This window comes from Syngnathoides biaculeatus, chromosome 6 (assembly GCF_019802595.1).
Source record: "Syngnathoides biaculeatus isolate LvHL_M chromosome 6, ASM1980259v1, whole genome shotgun sequence".
NCBI lineage: Eukaryota > Metazoa > Chordata > Actinopteri > Syngnathiformes > Syngnathidae > Syngnathoides > Syngnathoides biaculeatus.
Genome location: NC_084645.1, coordinates 11,356,575 through 11,374,834, shown reverse-complemented (window position 1 = coordinate 11,374,834; position 18,260 = coordinate 11,356,575). Strand labels below are relative to the sequence as shown.

At 43.1% G+C, this 18,260-nt stretch overlaps 1 protein-coding gene across 1 annotated transcript in view; it reads left to right on the top strand.

Annotated features, from left to right (window-relative positions):
- The first annotated feature begins 2,745 nt into the window (after positions 1-2,745).
- The window catches only part of jph3b (junctophilin 3b), a 74,344-nt gene continuing 58,829 nt past the window's right edge, over positions 2,746-18,260 (top strand). Inside the window, exon 1 of the mRNA XM_061822491.1 lies at positions 2,746-3,609. Coding sequence (XP_061678475.1) covers positions 3,228-3,609 — 382 coding nt within the window. The 5' untranslated portion in view covers positions 2,746-3,227. The remainder of the gene's footprint in view (positions 3,610-18,260) is intronic.

The following is an 18,260-nucleotide window of genomic DNA, read 5'->3' as shown; positions in this document are numbered from 1 at the left end:
GCACCTGTTCCTCAGTGCCTCCTGAGCTGCACCGTATTGTAGCATGCATGCTAACACATACACTAGTTCAGGGGTCACCAACGCAGTGCCTGCGGGCGAATGGTCGCCCACAAGGTATGTTCAAAATATACCATAGGCCACAAATTGTTATTATTTGTACTTTAAATTCTGAATCTGACTTGCTTACGTGAATTAAAAATTTAAAATACCTGTAATGTCATTTTCTACAATAAATTAAAACAAAAACATTTTATGTACGTATACTGAACTGAGTCTGAAATTTACCGCAAACAAGTCACGTAGCCCTTCATACGATCGGTGCTCAGGAAGTAGCCCTCAGCCTCAAAAAGGTTGCTGAGCCCTGCACTAGTTTGCATGTCTGCAATCTATGTAACCAGCATACAGTATTTTGTTGTAGTTAATTGAACTAACCCTAACCCACCCTCTTCTCCAGCACCCCTGAATAGACCTTAACAGCGGAGTTCCCCCTGTAGTTGCAGAGCTATCATCTAAGCCCTATACGGCATTGCTTGATAATTGCAAATATCTCTTCATTACGTAAAGTACAAATCATTAAGACGCAACATATTGTTTTGTTTTTTTATTTTCTAGACAAAAATCGTTTGGACTCCAACTGAAATCCACTTTTTAGCCATTTTCAGCCAAAACATTTGACTGGCTTAAATTTTGGTGCTTCGCTATGAATACTGCATTTGGACTGCTCTCTTTGCTACACTGTCTCTGTCTTGGCCACAGGGTGTGCCCAAAAAGGAGTAGGCTAATAATGTTAATGGGCTTCCAGTCAGTAAGCTATTCAGTAGCACCTTGGCTTTAACTTTACCACATGGCTCTGACACAGCATCAAACATCTTTCATTCTAATTCAATATGAGGACAGGGACACTGTCTGATCACCTGAATCATTTTGTAGTTAAAAAAAAAAAAAAGAAAATAGAAAAGGGCATCTAAGTTTGAGCTAAAACATAAACACTGACTTAGGGTTAAATGCTGCAAAAATAAGACAAATAATGACAATAGTGTGACGCTATTGAGTGTTTGAAGTGACGAAATGTGCCTCGGGTACTCACACTTCATCACTGGGAGGCAGCATATTACCTAGGCAGAGTGCTCTAAGAACACTTAGTGTGCGTGTGTGTGTGTGTAGGGGGAGGGGGTGTCGGGGGATTGGGTGGAGCAAACCATTTTTCAAGCAAGACGGAGATCTATATTTTTGTGGTTCAAATATTATACTGTAAACATGTACTGTATTTTAGTACAAATTTCTATGTTGTTTGAAAAGGACATGCAGTTAAAAAACGGTTTTTTTTTATTAGTGAAATTTTAGGGGTGCTGGGATTCAATTTAATGGTGCTTCAGCACCCCCCAAAATGGGCTAGAATGCTTATTCCACCGTGCTGCACTCCTCCATTGATCACCAGTTACACAAACCACGAAAAAAAAAACCCTCAACAAATTCTGTAATGCGCACGCAAGGGCTGTGCATGGCAATGCCACTTTGTATGGAAATGCTTAATAAATAATTGCATGTTTGTGTTTTTTTTCCATTTTTTTTCATCAGGTGGGTTTGAGTGGCCAAAACAAGTTCCTAATATAATGGTTTATTACGCTGCTACAGTCATTGTCATTTTGAGGCCTACTAAGCGTGTGTGTAGTGTAGTGTAGTACTTGAAAGAAAGCGCGTTGAAAAGCTACAAGTGAGTGAGGATTTGAGTGAGGCTGTGTGTCTCTTTAAAAGCTGGAGCGTGCTACTGAGTAGAAGGAGGAGGGGGAGCTTGGCTGGCTGCAGACCTCTGTAATGAGCAGATTTTCTGAGAGAGAGAGAGAGAGAGAGAGAGAGAGAGAGAGAGAGAGAGAGAGAGCGAGAGAGAGAGAGAGAGAGAAAGAGACAGAGCGAGAGAGAGAGAGAGAGAGAGAGAGAGAGAGAGAGAGAGAGAGAGAGAGAGGGTGGATAAGAAGAAATTGTGGGAGGAAGACAAGCAGGCAGGCAGGCTATGCGTCAGCCGCTTCTCCACGGGGAAGCATTGAGATGAGCAAAGGATGCTGGAGAGCGGAGAAGACAGCAAAACAAGACCATAACGATGGATATTATCTCATCAAGCAGGCACGGTGAAGGCAACCCACACCGAGGATAAACCACTTATGGACGCAGTGGATTAAAGACCTGCAGACAGACTGAGAGAGGGTGAACAAGGAACACAGGCGGAGATATTCAGCTATTCACTTATTTATCCTCATTGCGCGCACACGCATGTGTCTGTGTGTGTGTGTGTGTGTAAGGGAAGAAACTGCATTGCTGCCTGCTGACACTATATGGGGAAAGAAAAACCAGTAAAGCCCAGTTAATTTATGTTAGTCCCTTATTTTTTTTCTCAGTCTTTCTGAGTATGTTTTTGCTGCCTGGCTGTACGAGTGTATGTGTGAAACCAAAAGTGAGCTACAGATTGACTTAGTTGTCTGATATATCGACGCTATGCTTAATCACTGAGAGCAGAGTTGAAGACCGACATCGGTATCCAAGGACGGGAAGAGCTTTTTTTGATCGAGTCGTCACATGCCCGTGCAGTTGAGGCCTCAGTCCCGATTGTGGAAGCCTAAGCTTGGACGTTTGATGAGCTACCATTGCGGAGACTTCTGTGCTCCACACGCCACAGAGGAGCAGGCAGAGGAGGAGGAGGAGGAGGAAGAGGAAGAGGAGGTGGCGATTGAAAGCAGGGAAGGAGGAAAGTGAGTGTTGTGGAGTGTGTAGGCCAGCCCATGGCGGACCACCGGAGTTTTCTTATTGTTTCGTCTCCCGATGAGAGCGCGTAATGGCAGCGATGGGACCACCCTCCCCCTCTCTCGCATCCCTCAGGCGTCGGCAAGTTGTGAGATGGTGCTCCCAAAGACCCACCAGGAGGATGGTGTGAAGTGTCGGCCAGGAGATCCCTGACGCTGCCGTGCAGGGCCACCTTGTTTCCTCTTCTTTCGTTTGCAAAGCTTCCTGCATCTGAGGACAGAGGCCTGTTTTGAACTGAGTGGGAGTTCTCTCCCTCCCACTTGCTTCTCCCTCTTCTTCTCCTTTTCATTCAACTACTTCCTCCAAAGTCAGCGCCATGGACTGATCCTTATAGCACCAACCTGTCCTCCTTCCTCCTCCCTCTCTTTTCTTTTTCTTTTCTTTTTGTTTTTGTCGAGGCTTCAAGCGAATTGCCGAGACCTGTTTCATGCATGTCCACTGGAGGCAGATTCAACTTTGACGATGGGGGGTCATATTGCGGTGGGTGGGAGGAGGGCAAGGCGCACGGCCATGGGATATGCACGGGACCCAAGGGCCAGGGCGAGTACTGTGGGTCATGGGCCCACGGCTTCGAGCTGCTGGGCGTCTACACTTGGCCCAGCGGGAACACTTACCAGGGCACATGGGCGCAGGGCAAGCGACACGGTGTGGGCGTCGAGAACAAGGGTAGGTGGGTCTACAAGGGGGAATGGACGCACGGCTTCAAGGGACGTTACGGCCTACGGGAAAGCACCGGGATGAGCGGAAAGTACGAGGGAACGTGGAACAACGGGCTGCAAGACGGATACGGCACTGAAACGTACTCAGACGGAGGTAAGGCGGGACAGACTTTTGTAATGGCTGCCTTTGAGTGTGAAGGGTAGAATTTTGTAGCGAAGCGAATGTGCTGTCAAAGGGCAAAACGGGATTCAGTAGACTTACTGGAAACGGATTGACAGAGAGTTCACGGAAGTCCAACCAATGGTATGAAGTTATCAAGAGGTCTTATAGGGTCATCGGACCCTGGTAGCACACACACACACATACACACACACACACACACACACACACACACACACACACACACACACACAGTAGCAAAGTCCTTAAATTCTTGATCAGCGAACCTACTATTTTCTGCCTTGCGCCATTGTTGGGACACACCCTCACACCCTGCTGGCCCAATCAGTATTAGTAATATATACAACAGACTATTTCACATGTTGACACTTTAAACTGCACTCTTTGCACAATTGTCATTGCACTGGTCTCTAACACCTCCTCAACAGTACTGTACTGATGCTAACATCTAACCAGTAACTTAAAAAGACGTTTTGAGGATTATGTTGGGGCTTTTAAAAGAACCAATGACTGATACATGGTGAGGAATTGTACATCTTGAGCCTACGGTAGCTTGGACCTGTGCCTTTTGAATACAAACCATATGATTACAAAACACCCAGCTAGAAATATTGTTAGCTGGTATACCGTGGATAGATAATTACAAGTGTGAAGGTGCAGAAGCAGGTGCGTGATGATCCTAGCAGAAGCCTCAGAAGTGAATATAGCGTTCTTTAATTTAGTCTGAATGCAAAAAAGAGGTTTTAAAGAGGTAATATCAGACCAGTATTTCACCATAGATGCAATAAGACCTCAACTATCCTGTCACACTGAAGCACATGATCATTTGACGTCATTGGTGTAATCAAATCCCTTTGAGTTACTGGGCTCATCGTCAATTTTGCGCATACACACAAAGATGCACACATGAACCTAGCCCTGTGTTTGCAAGCGCTGCAAAAGTGCTGACAGTAATATGCATGCAGTCTAGTTACATAAGTCTACTACGAACAGCAGGCTGTTCCAGGACAATGCTGTTCTGGACCGCACACAAAGACACACGCATACGCACTCTATTGCGGGCGCTGCAATGATATCTACAGACTAGATGAGTTTGAAGGGTTTCATCAGTACAGAGATGCCTCAACAATCAGCCAGACAGACAATGTAAAGCAGTGATTTCCAACCTTTATAGAGCCAAGGCACATATTTTACAATTGAAAAATCCCACGGCACACCAACAAAAGTAAATGTCACTAAAAATGGATCGATTAATTACTGTATGTACTTCCTGCCATCTAATAGAAGAGGATTTTTTTGTTCTGTCTGTCATTGTGCCTTGCTGGCATAAATAGATGAATAAAGATACATTATTTCTTGGAATAAATGTTTTTTTTTTTTTTTTTTAGCAATTACATAAAATTGGATAACTTCCCATGGCACACCTCAAGAGCGCTCATGGCACACTAATGTACCCCGGCACACTGTTTGGGAATCACTGATGTAAAGGATAGCTGAATGGACAGCTGTACCGTTGCAAGAATCAGTTCAATGAACATTTAACATAAAGATGCCTGTCTGGATGATGAGCGTCATCCAAAGTACTTTTAAACCAGGATGAGGGAGCTTGTGAATCTGTAGCGTGAGTAAAATGTGAATTAAAGGTCAACAGTTCACAGGGTTGATTATAATGGGTATGGTTTGGACATTTACAAGATTTTATTTAGAGTGTAAATACAAATCCTCTGTAATGTTTTGTGGCAGTGTAACCGTCATAAAATGTTTTGTTAATATTATTTTGTAACTGTCTCAAATGTTTTTTTTTTTTAAATATTATCTGTATTTGAGTTGAGGAAATGCGCAAAGCCTGCACTCTGTGTCCCACTTCCGGGTTGCTCGCGGAGAGTGCGGAGCCAGATGAAGTGGCTCGGGAATCTAGTTAGGATGCCCCACAGATGCCTCCGTGGTGAGGTATTCCGGGCATGTCCCAATGGGTGGAGGCCTCTGGGGTGACCAAGGACTCGCTGGAGAGACCATGACCCTTGGCCGTCTTGGGAACGCCTTGGGGTGGATCCCCACAGAAAAACTGGGCAGAGTGACTGGATGAAGGAAGTCTCAGCCTACCTGCTTCAACTGTCGCCCTAACAATCTGACCCAGTTCAGGATAAGACAGCAGATGGATGGATAATTGCAGAGATAGTAGTATGGATTTAATTTTTTTTGCGTGGATATAATTGTTATTTTCTGTCACCATCAGAAGACAATTTTGAAATACATAATTTACGCTACTGCAACTCATCAAAGTTACATGAAAAGACATGAAATGTTTTGATCTGGGCAGCATGGTGGAGCAGCTGAGTGCGTTGGCCTCACAGTTCTGAGGTCCCGGGTTAAATCCTGGCCCCGCCTGTGTGGAGTTTGCATGTTCTCCCCGTGCCTGCGTGGTTTCCTCCCACATTCCAAAAACTTGCAACATTAATTGGACACTCTAAATTGCCCCGAGGTGTGATTGTGAATGCGGCTGTTTGTCTCAATGTGCCCTGTGATTGGCTGGCAACCAGTTCAGAGTGTACCCGCCTCCTGCCCATTGACCGCTGGGATAGAACTCGTGCACCTACGTCACCGAAATCACGTGACTGGCCATATTTCTGGTCAAACAAAGCATTGTTCAATGCTAAGTTGGTTGGGACGAAACGAAAATGTCTTACAGCACGACGCCCAGAATTTTGTCCAATACCGTTAAATATTTAGAAGGTGATAATAAATGAAGGTACATGGAAAAATTAGAGACACTTGGCATAGAGAACCCATATTTAATGCTGAAGTTGATGTTTTCGCCAATAAGAAAGTGGACTGTTAATTAGCTTCTTCTTGTCTTGGACAACTGGATCTACACATGGATCTGGTGAGTAAGTCGTCGAGATTCACACAGAAAAGTTTGAAAGCGTATAAAAGTCTGGACACATACAAATACTTCGCTGGATCTGTTCTCATTCAATCTCACATCATGATTTCTTCAATACAAATACCAATATTTAAATAAATGACCCCTGGTTTTACACAAACGAGCATTCATTAACTATGACTGTAAAAATAAATTTAGCCTCCCTACCCGGAAGGTTATTGCTGCCACACGCTTACCTCTGTAAACAGACAATTTATTATTTTTTAAAAATACACATTGTTCTCAAATGAGTCAGTTTCGCATTAGAAATACTTCTTGATAATTTGAGATTGAAAAGAATAGTTCCTACCTGAAATGATCGTTACACATGCATGTGTATTTTGTTGGGCACCATCCATCATGTGCATAATCTCTATGCACTTCTCATTTTTTCAATACAAATACCAATATTTAAATAAATGACCCCTGATTTTACACAAACTCGCATTCTATTATTATTATTATTTAACTATAATTGGGAAAAAGTTTTAGGACAGGGAGTCGTCACATGCACACACACACCCACACCTCTCTCTCTCTCTCTCTCTCTCTCTCTCTCTCTCTCTCTCTCCTCTCTCTCTCTCTCTCTCTCTCTCTCTCTCTCTCTCTCTATATATATATATATATATATATATATATAGATAGATAGATAGATATATAGATAATTATTATTCTTTTAAATACACATTGCTCTCAAATGAATCAACTTGGCATTATAAATACTTCTTGGTTATTTGAGATTGAGAAGAACAATTCTTACCTGAAATGAAGTGATCACGACACAGTCGTGTGTATTTGGTTGGGCACCATCCATCACGTTTAATTGCCTAAATCCATCAATCTTTTCTGTTTTTTTTTTTTTTCGCTGGTGTTCCATAGAATGATCTCTTTGAATATCTGCACAACAGGTCTTGGTTATTGTGAATATTCTGCTCCAGTTCAATGTCTCCCACAATGTCGAGCGGCTCTGTTTGACTGGCAATATGGTGCCGTGAAAACGGTGACATCACGTGCACAAGCTCGATATAAATGATTATTTGATTGATATTGAAATTATGATTGATAAACTCAAAACATTTTTTCAACTGTTAAAACTCAACCCAAAAAGAGAACAAGTAAAACGAAAAATAATGAAAAAAAATAGAGTCATGCCGAAAAACATTACTGTTTTTAAGAATCATTTTGCTCTGATTTCATGCCAGACAGTTGAGGAAAAATGCATTTTTATACAAAGTTAAGACTGTATCTGTTCCTGCTGAGTGGGCCTTGGCCTCCTAGGGGCAACGTGTTGCGGATTCTTGTAATGCATGAAGCTACACATGGCTGTCCCTCTAATGAGCTTGTTTCAAATCCTATCCAACCTGTTATTTGTTAACATTAAAGGTACAGTACTTTAGCAAATCACCTTTTTCTCATATTTGGGATGTAATATTGGCTCTATTGTGCCTAAGTAAGCAGGTGAAATATGAATTACCATCGTCCATGCATCCCTGAGTTCCAGACCCTTTTTCTGCCTAGAGGGTTGAAATCAGGTCATTTGAATTTCTCGAACTCCGGCGCCAGCGCTGTCCACATAACAAATGTGCGTTCTCACAATTAGGTCTTTTACACAGAGGCAAGTGGCAACCAATCAGAGGAAAGGCACAGTCTTAGTCTAATATTGACAAAATGGATGCAAAACTGGGTCAAACAAAGGAGGCTCACAGAGGGGCCTTATGTGGACACTCGTATGACAAAACCAAGGTATTTTTAAAAAAATTGAAGTATAGTATCCATGTTTATACTACATAGCAAAGCAAATGTATTTGTATAGCGCTTTTCATACACAAGGTAACTAAATATGCTTTACATGATTAAAAGCATTTAAAAACATTTAACATATAACATTTAAAACAGAAAAAAGTACAATTGACGCCGCACATCAATAGGTGTAATTCATTTTGTTTTGTGTTTAGTTTTACAGTAAACTCCAAATAGGTTGTTATTAGACATGCACAGGGAGGGAAGAATGACCTACATCACACGCTGGCTGGAAGCAACACAGCATTGATGGTGTTTTTACAATGCAGGATCTTGCATACACAATTCATGCAATGGAACATTTTCATTTGATTGAGAAACCAAAATCGAAATCACAGTTACATTTCGATGAATGGCCCAGCCCTCGAACCTTGTTTATATCGGGAACAAAGGATGTACTTCTTGCGGTTTTTGAGGAAACACGGCCTGTCACAAGAGCTGCAAAGACAGTTCTACACAGAGGTCATCCAATCAGCACGATGTACCTCCATCAGAGTCCGGTTTGGGGGTGCCATAAAAAAGGACACATTCCGACTGCAATGGACAATCAAAACCGCTGAACGGATTGTCAGCACCACACTACCCACACTTGAAGACTTACACGCCACTCGAACTAGGACCAGAGCGGGCAGGATCCTTTTAGACCCTCCACATCTTGGCTTCCAGCTCTTCCCGGGCCTTCTGTCAGCTAGACGCTACCGATCAAGTCATTAAATTCTTGATCTGCGAATTTTCTGCCTTGTACCGTTCCCCATTAATTGAATAGCTATTGTTTTTCCTTCTTGCTAGCTCGTTTGTTCTTCTTCTCAGAACTCAATATGAATGTTGTACCAGGGAGGCACCGACTGGCAGAGACAAATTCCTTGTGTGTTGTTACATACATGGCCATTAAAGGTGATTCTGAGTAATAATAAATCCTAAAGTTATTGGCAAATAACAAAAGGGTAATACGAAGATGAAGACATCACAGATAAGCAGGAAAAAATGCTTTTACTGATTGTAATGAGATTTACGAGTCCAACTCAAATTTCAAACAGTTCAATTAGGACAATGCATTGATCTGAACTGGTTGTCCCCCAAGTATCTATACATATTTCCTACTTAATTGTGAAATATTCAACCTCAAACATCATCTCTATTACCTCACTTTGTAAAAAAAAAATATGTGTTATGCTCTTATTTCACTTACCAATTGTGGTTGAAATGTACATTTAATGCCAGTTGCAATTTCCTAATCTCACATTGGAGGTGTTTCCTTGCTCTTTTAAGGTTTGCTAAAGTATCTCTCCCAATATCTACTCGAGTGCAATATTCTGTTGACTGTACCCAGAACTAGCAAACTTTCTGTCTCTCCTCTCCTCTCCTCTCCTCTCCTCTCCTCTCCTCTCCTCTCTCCTCTCCTCTCCTCTCCTCTCCTCTCCTCTCCTCTCCTCTCCTCTCCTCTCCTCTCCTCTCTCTCTCCTCTCCTCTCCTCCTCTCCTCTCTCCTCTCCTCTCCTCCTCTCCTCTCCTCTCCTCTCCTCTCCTCTCCTCTCCTCTCCTCTCCTCTCCTCTCCTCTCCTCTTCTGTTGTTTCTGTTTGGCTTCATATTTGTCTCCTACGTTTGTTCTCCTCCTACCTTTCTCATTTCTCGAGCAGCCTACTGCATTTCCACTGAGCTGCTGTATACAGCACAGCGGGTTTCCATAGCAACCCACACCGACGTGCACCAGGTCAGCGTGTCACGAGAGACTTTGTACCTCGCCGCTATTGGCCACTCGGCGGGACGTACACGACTTTGATTGGCTGGTTTGGCCTTCTGGGCTAATGGTGTTTACTGAGATGAGGCGTTAAGATGACTGATTACAATCCACATTCACACACAGTCAAACACGCACACACGTACAATGAGGAGGAGAGCTATCGAGATGCAGATTATTTGTCACTGTGTTGCGCAGCCATAACAGCAAGAGATTACAATTGTCAGTTGTAATATCTGACTGCTTAATACAACTACACGGTCCCAGAAAAAACAAACAAACCCCCCATCAAGAAAAACAAAAAAAACAAGTCACATCCACTGTGAAAACCAAACATAGCAAAAAATAGAATACAGATAATACTAATTATTATCTGCAGTACTGCAATACTAATAATAAATTCCTGAATTACCCCAGAGTTGAGAAAGTGTCTTTATCTTGCTAGTTGCTGCCCTGTGATTTACTGGTGACCAATCTAGAGTCCAGTGACAGTCTACCTTTCAACAAAGCCTGGGACAGGCTCTTGTTGAACGTAACATTGAACAGGATAACTGCTATGGAAAATGGAGGAATGGATAGAGTGCCAACCCTTCGTCAATGTAATTTATCCCACTGTGCAACAGTAAAGGATAATCCTCTTCTTCTTTCATTGATCTTAACCAATGTGCAATCATGATACTTGAGGCAAGTCTCATTTTCTGCAGACCTAAGTGTCTCAGATGATTTACTGTATATAAGGCCATTTCCCTTTATTTAATATCAGTGTGCCTCTCACCCAAAGTAAATGGGATTGTCCCGAGTTTACCTGTGACGCCACCGTGGACAAGTGCAATAGAAAATGCATGATTGAAAGAAGGCAGAATTTATTTTCTATTTCTTTGGTTAGATCATAACTGTCCCATAGCAACCCCCCCCCCCCCCCCGTGTCATGATCCTGCCGCTCCAGCTGTGCGGGTGCCCGCGCGATTGCGCTAATTTGGAGCCACACACCTGCGCCTCATGCGGGCTGATTATCCCCTGTGTATATAGGACCCCGATGACGACTGATCCTCCGCCAGATCTTTGAGTTTCATGTCCCGTTCCAGCACTCTCGTATCCCTGATCATCAACCCATGTGTACCGACCGTCGCCTGTTCTCCGACCGACCCCGTAAACCTGACTCCTTTGAGAATTCTGCCGACCTTGATGGATCTCCCGTGTACTGACTCCTGCCTGCCCGCTCACCTGCTCTCTTCGCCCGACGTCCCAACTACCGCTGCTGCACCTGACTGCCTGCCCAATCCCTGACCTTCTAATAATAAACATTTTTCTCTGAACTACCTTGCATCTGACGAATCCTGCATTTGGGTCCTACCTCCGTACCTCCGTTCCGATGGGTCGTGACACCCCCCCCCCCGGAAAAAAAAAAGTATAAGCCAGTCATGCCCAGCGGGCTGTTAGAATGAAAACGGATGCTGCCCCCGGACAGACCACAGTAAGAACAGCAAGTCGGACACAAAAGAAATGAGTACTGGTACATCTAGTGCCACCGTCCCCCAGAACAGTGCTTTCAGAAGTACTACGATTGATGGATTAATAGATAGCTAATCGATTATCAAATTCATTAACAGTTATTTTGATAATCAACTATTATAATGTAGAGCTTTTATTTTGCTTAAAATTGGGAAAATCCTCTGATTTCAGTCTGCCAACAGTTAATATTGTCAGATTTCTGTAGTCCTTCATGAACCCAAACGGACTACTGTACCTTTGCATTTAATCAAAATAAGACATTTGCAAACGTCTGGTTTTACTTTGAAAAATAATGATTGCAATGTTTGCCTGTTTTTTTACACGTCGTGGACCAAACCAGGAACTGAATTATCATGACCTGTGATTAGCCGGCGACCAGGTCAAGGTGTACTCTGCCTCTTAAGTCACCGAAGATCGGTGCCCTCTCACCTTCATGACCCTTGTGAGACTAAGCGGTTCAGAAAAAGGATGAATGGATGGAAAACATTTTTTAGATGCTCTGGACCAAACCAGGAACTGAATCTTAATTTTCTCAAAATACAAAGACAACAATACAGGGTTAAACCTTTTGTGAATTTTTTTTTCAGAAGTAGTATGAATAACTTTAAATTGACATGTAGCTGAACCTTTAAGCAGCTTCAATAGTGTATTTCAAACTAAAGGCCCTTTGCATTATTCAATACACTAAAAGTAACTCTTAGTTTCAAAAATGTTTGTGAGTACAAAATGACTCCCTCTTGTGTGATATTGATGAATTTTGTTTGTTGTTTATTTGGTTTTGTTTCATTTATGAAACAATACCAAATAAACAAAAATCAGTTAATAAACAGAATACAAAAAAAAAAAGATTTCACAGTGAAATTTGATTTGTTTCATTAACTGCATGCACCACACATTTTTAATGAGAGACAAGTCTGTACCTGAGCCACTACAAAGCCACACTGTTGTAATGCATACAGAATGTGGTTTGCCATTTTCTTGCTGAAATAAGAAGAGGTGTCCATAAAAAAGATGTTGCTTGGATGGCAGCATATGTTTCTCCAAAACATGTATATACCTTTCAGATTTAATGGTGACTTCACGGATGTGTAAGTTACCCATGCCATTGGCACTAACACAGCACCATACCATCACAGATGCTGGCTTTTGAACTTTGAATCTATAAAAGTCCGCATGGTTCTTTTCCTCTCTCCTGGAGAACACGGCGTCCACAATTTCCCAAAACAATTTGAAATGTGGACATGTGAGACTATAGAACACTTTCCCACTTTGCATCAGTCCATCTGAGATGAGCTCATGCCCAGAGTACCCAGCAGCCTTTCTTGGTGTTGTTGATAAATGGCTTTTGCTTTGCAAAGTAGAGTTTTAAGTTGCACTTACGGTGATGGGCATTCATCAACTTTCTGAGTCTTTCTTGCCACTTGTCCCAGCGTTTTTGGAATTTGTTGCATTTATAAAATTCAAATTTAATGATTATTTGCTAAAACAAGTTTATCAGTTTGAACAGAATATCTTGTTTCTGTAGTATTTTCAATAAAATATACATTTAGCATGATTTGGGCGCCGTGGTGGAGCAGCTGGTAAAGGGTTGGCCACACAGTTCTGAGGATCTGGGTTCGATCCCGACCCCGCCTGTGTGAAGTTTGCATGTGCTCCCAGTGCCTTCGTGGGTTTTCTCCAGGCACATCCCAAAAACATGTAACAATAAGTGGACCCTCTAAATTGTCCCCAGGTATGATTGTGAATGCGGCTGTTTGTCTCAATCTGTCCTACGATTGGCTGATAACCAGTTCAGGGTGTACCCCACCTCCTGCCCGTTGATAGCTGGGATAGGCTCCAGCACTCCCCGTGACCCTCGTGAGGATAAGCGGCAAAGAAAACGGATGAATGGATAAGCATTATTTGCAAATCATTGTACTTTGTTTCCATTTGTTTAACATAATATACCAATTTCATTGGAATTGGGGTTGGACATTTTGAGCCTGGATTTTAGTGAATTCCTTGTCCCATATGTACTGTGATTGTTTGTCACAGGAATGGGAAGCGAGCATGTAAGTATCACCATACAGTGAAGAAAATAAGTATCTGAACACCCTGTTATATTGCAAGTTCTCCCACTTAGAAATCATGGAGGGGTCTGAAATTTTCATCGTCGGTAGATGGCCACTGTGAGAGAGATCTAAAAATCTAAAATGAAAAGTCCAGAAATCACAATGTAGGTTTTTTTAAACTATTTATTTGTGTGATACAGCTGCAAATAAGAGTTGGAACACCTGAGAAAACCAATGTTAATATTTGATGCCGTAGCCTTTGTTTGCAATTACAAAGGTCAAATGTTTCCTGTAGTTGTTCACCAGGTTTGCACACACTCCAGGAGGGATTTTGGCCCACTCCTCCAAACATATCTTCTCTAGATCAAACAGGTTTCTGGGCTGTTGCTGAGAAACATGGAGTTTTAGCTCCCTCCAAAGGTTTCCAATTGGGTTTAGGTCTAGAGACTGTCTAGGCCATGCCAGAACCTTGTTATGCTTCTTACGGAACCACTCCTTGGTTTTCCTGGCTGTGTGCTTCGGGTCATTGTCATGTTGAAAGACCCAGCCAGGACCCATCTTCAATGCTCTGACTGAGGGAAAGAGGTTTTCTTCCCCCAAATCTCACAATACATGGCCGCGGTCATCCTCTCCTTAATACAGTGCAGTTGTCCTGTCCTATGTGCAGAAAAACAGCCCCAAAGCATGAGGCTACCACCCTCATGCTTAACAGGAGGGATGGTGTTCTTGGGGTGGAACTCATCAATTGTCTTCCTCCAAACACGGTTGGTTGGAATTATGACGAAAAAGTTCCATTTTGGTTTCATCTGACCACAAAACCTTCTCCCATGACTCCTCTGTATCATCCAAACGGTCATTGGCAAACTTAAGACGGGCCTTGACATGTGCTGATTGAAGCAGGGGAACCTTCCGTGGCATGCATGATTTCAAACCATGACGTCTTAGTGTATTACCAACACTCACCTTGAAAACGGTGGTCCCAGCTCTTTTCAGGTCATGTACCAAGTCCTGTCATGTAGTCCTGGGCTGTGAATGAGAGGGGTGGAGGGGGGAGAGTGAGGCTCCAAAGGGGGAGACGTGATAGCAAGGGTGGACGACTTCAAATACTTGTTGTCGACAATACAAAGCGATGGTGAGTGTAGTAAGGAAGTGAAGAAACGGGTCCAAGCAAGTTGGAACAGCTGGCGGAAGGTGTCTGGTGTGTTATGTGACAGAAGAGTCTCTGCTAGGATGAAAGGCAAAATTTGTAAAACAGCGGTGAGTGAGTATATTGGTAGAAGGGTCCTGAGGATGAGTGAGCGGAAGGCCACAGAGAAGGTTGATGGATGTTGTGAGGGAAGACATGAGGGCAGTTGGTGTTAGAGAGGAAGATGCAGGAGATAGGTGTACATGGAAAAAGATGACATGCTGTGGAGACCCCTAACGGAACAAGCCGAAAGGAAACGAAGAAGAGAGTAAAACAGTGTTATAGTACACTACATAAGAGGTATCCAGAGCATGTAACAGCTTTTGTGAACGGCTGCAATCCATCCATCCATCCAACCATTTTCCAAGCCACTTATCCTCACAAAGGTTGCAGGAGTGCCAGATCCTATCACTGTTTGGGCAAAAGACAAGAGTGCACGCTGGCAAAAAGGGAGAAGGTTAATAAGTAGTGAATGGAGTTGAATATTTGGAAAAGCTAGGCTATAAGTATTATACAATGCATTTTTGTGTGAACACATCAAAAGGACACCTTGCTTTGTAAATGACACAATAATGTTAAATACCGTTGTTGTAATTAGTAAATTGTGTACATACTGTATCTTGATGTATTATTGAGTCTTTCAACAAAAGTCACCTACTTTTTATTCAGTGGTTTTGAAGAATATTTGCATAGCACTGTTTCTCTTGGGAACCCCAACACGTGATGCGGCAAATGCTTCCAATTTGGATTTGTCGGCAGTTGCCTTTTCGAGGTGACATACATCATAAGCAGCAGAAAGTTACTATTATATTATTTACACTTTCTAAAACAGCTTCCTCTCATACTGTGTACTTTTTCCATGATTCTTTTCAGCAGATGACTAATCCCAAAATGGAAATGTGAAAAAGCGAGACGAGAAAAAGCCCATGCAAAATCCCTGAAACGATGACGGCACTGCACTGTGATATATGAGGTTTAGCTTTAAATCGAATTTCAGTCTTCAATGACTTGACCATAGTTTTATTTGTCAGTCTGCAAGTCTGTCTTGCCCACCTGCTGTAAAGTAGTCTCCCTGTCTGTGTTGCCCATTTTGTGTCATGACCAGAACTCGTGGCTGAACCCAAGGAGCACGACTATGGAGACCAGGTACCGTTTAAAGATCAAGTGTCATCCCTATAAACATTCTAAAATAAATATTGTAATGAAAAATACATAGAACATTATTCACTTCAATGTCTATACAAAAAAATAAATACGAGCGGAGAGAGCGTCATCCATGTGCAAATTTGCAGAAGTGTCATTCTACGAGGTGGCTTATCACGGAGCTGGGCTGCTTTAGGGTGTTGTTCATAGCCGCCGCCGTGCGCGATGAACAACACCTTTGAGCCGGGCCGCTTTACGGCGTTGTCGTCGGCATTGTGGCAGCTTTCTTCAGAGCCGCTGCTGTCTACGAGTCCGACGCGCAGCCTTCGTCGAAGCCGTGACCGGCGGACGCGGTGTCTCCGTCAGTGTGACTCATTTTCGGCGCCGATGTGGCTTATCATGGAGCCGAGCCGGGCTGCTTTAGGGCATTGTTCATAGCCACCACCGTCCGCAATGAACAACACCGTCGAGCCAGGGCTCTTTATGACGTTGTCATCGCACGCGGCTGCGTGCGACATTGTCCGCAGAGTTCTTCCTTCGCTGGCGAGGTGTCGCAGCAGCCTCTGCCGGTGAGCCCAACACCGTCCGACGCGCACATTGACACATTTAGCATGCTTGTCATACGTACGCGGATCTTTTGTTACACTATGAGAAACAAATATTTTTTTTGGAGCTGTATACACACCTACATATCATTTGGAACCTACGAAGCTCTCGTCCTCTGCACCCGTGCAATCCATTTTTCACAACGAACCGGGTCTCTTGCAAACTTATGAAGTGTAAATCCATCGTCCCGAGTGTTCAAGCAATGTCCAGCAATGCAACGACCTGGCATTTTGGCTAACACAAAGGCACAACGAGCAACCTTCCCGGAGGTAAAACTAATACAAACAAACAAGTAAACTTGAGGGCGGTCCTGCCACGTACGTCACTTCCTGCTCCTTCTCGAAAACAAAACCCTCGAGAGGATTTTCATGACGGGAGTTACAAAAAGCTGTATACATCAAAATCATGTTTTGTGGTGTAAAAACGCATGGGTCTATGTCAGCTGCCGTTTTTTCATTAATAACATACTAAAAATCATGCATTTCATGACAGTGGCCCAGCAGGATGTTTTATTCAGTTCGTGCTTAGACAGGAAGGCAGTGCAGAAAATCAACAGTAACAGAATCGGCAGTATAAGAGGCAAGGTCTATCATTTGAGAAGTCAGCAATATGGGATAACGTTAGGCGGGAACGTGACGATAAAGTACAGCAATCTGGCGAAGGACCCGATCACACGTGTGGCAATATATATCGATGGTAATTAGTGTGAACAAGAAGCAGGTGGACAGACCTGCTCACAGGACCAGGTGTGCATGACGTCGAGGAAGGACACGCCCATGACAATGGACCTCTCCGACTGCCGATCTTCAGCTCCGCCCCCCTTAGCTCCAGTTGCCATACCCCACAATCTTCCAAACATAATAGGTTTGAACTGGGTCCTCTATCGGGTATTCCATATAATATTGGGGTATGTTTTTTGCCAAATGCGTCAGACTTGTCCAGGAGAGTTCCACAGAGAGGTCTCAACTATTCCACGCAAGGATATGTACACGGAATTAAGATTTTGGACGGAGCAGGATGCAATGTCAGATTTACAGCAAAACGATGGCGATCGATGCAAAAATGTTTGACGTCTCACAAACTTCATATTGAAATCCAACAAGATAAAATTGTGGAATCGTACAGCGCATGTAAAGCAGGTGTAGTACTTTTTATTTGGAAATACCATGAGTCATATCATTGTAGTCTTTATAAGTGAGTGGGTGTATTCATTTGACTTGGCTCGTAATGGAACCCAGTGTTGTGTCTTAAAAGACCCATGTGTAACAAATGGGCAAATAGACATTTCCCTTGCATGACATTGCACATGGACGTATCAGTGATAGAGTAATAAAGTGAAAGTTGTTCTCCTGTAATGTATAAGGCACTGATAATAATTCAATCAAACTCAGAGAAGATACTTCTCCCTCAGTTACCTTCGAACATACAGCCTTGTGTTTGTTGATATTGTCCACATTTTGTTGTACGTGCGCTCTTCCGCAAGCCTTAATCCACGGTATCCCCTTCTTCAATTGTGTTTTAGGCTTTGGAAAATGAATCAACCGGGCCCCTAGTAACCTAGCAGAATATCTTTCGTCAGAACTGCATGTTCCCCAAGCGCATCTGAGGACCATTTTCTTCCTAACAACTTTTCAAAATGCACGCTACCGACTAACAGTTTTGTTT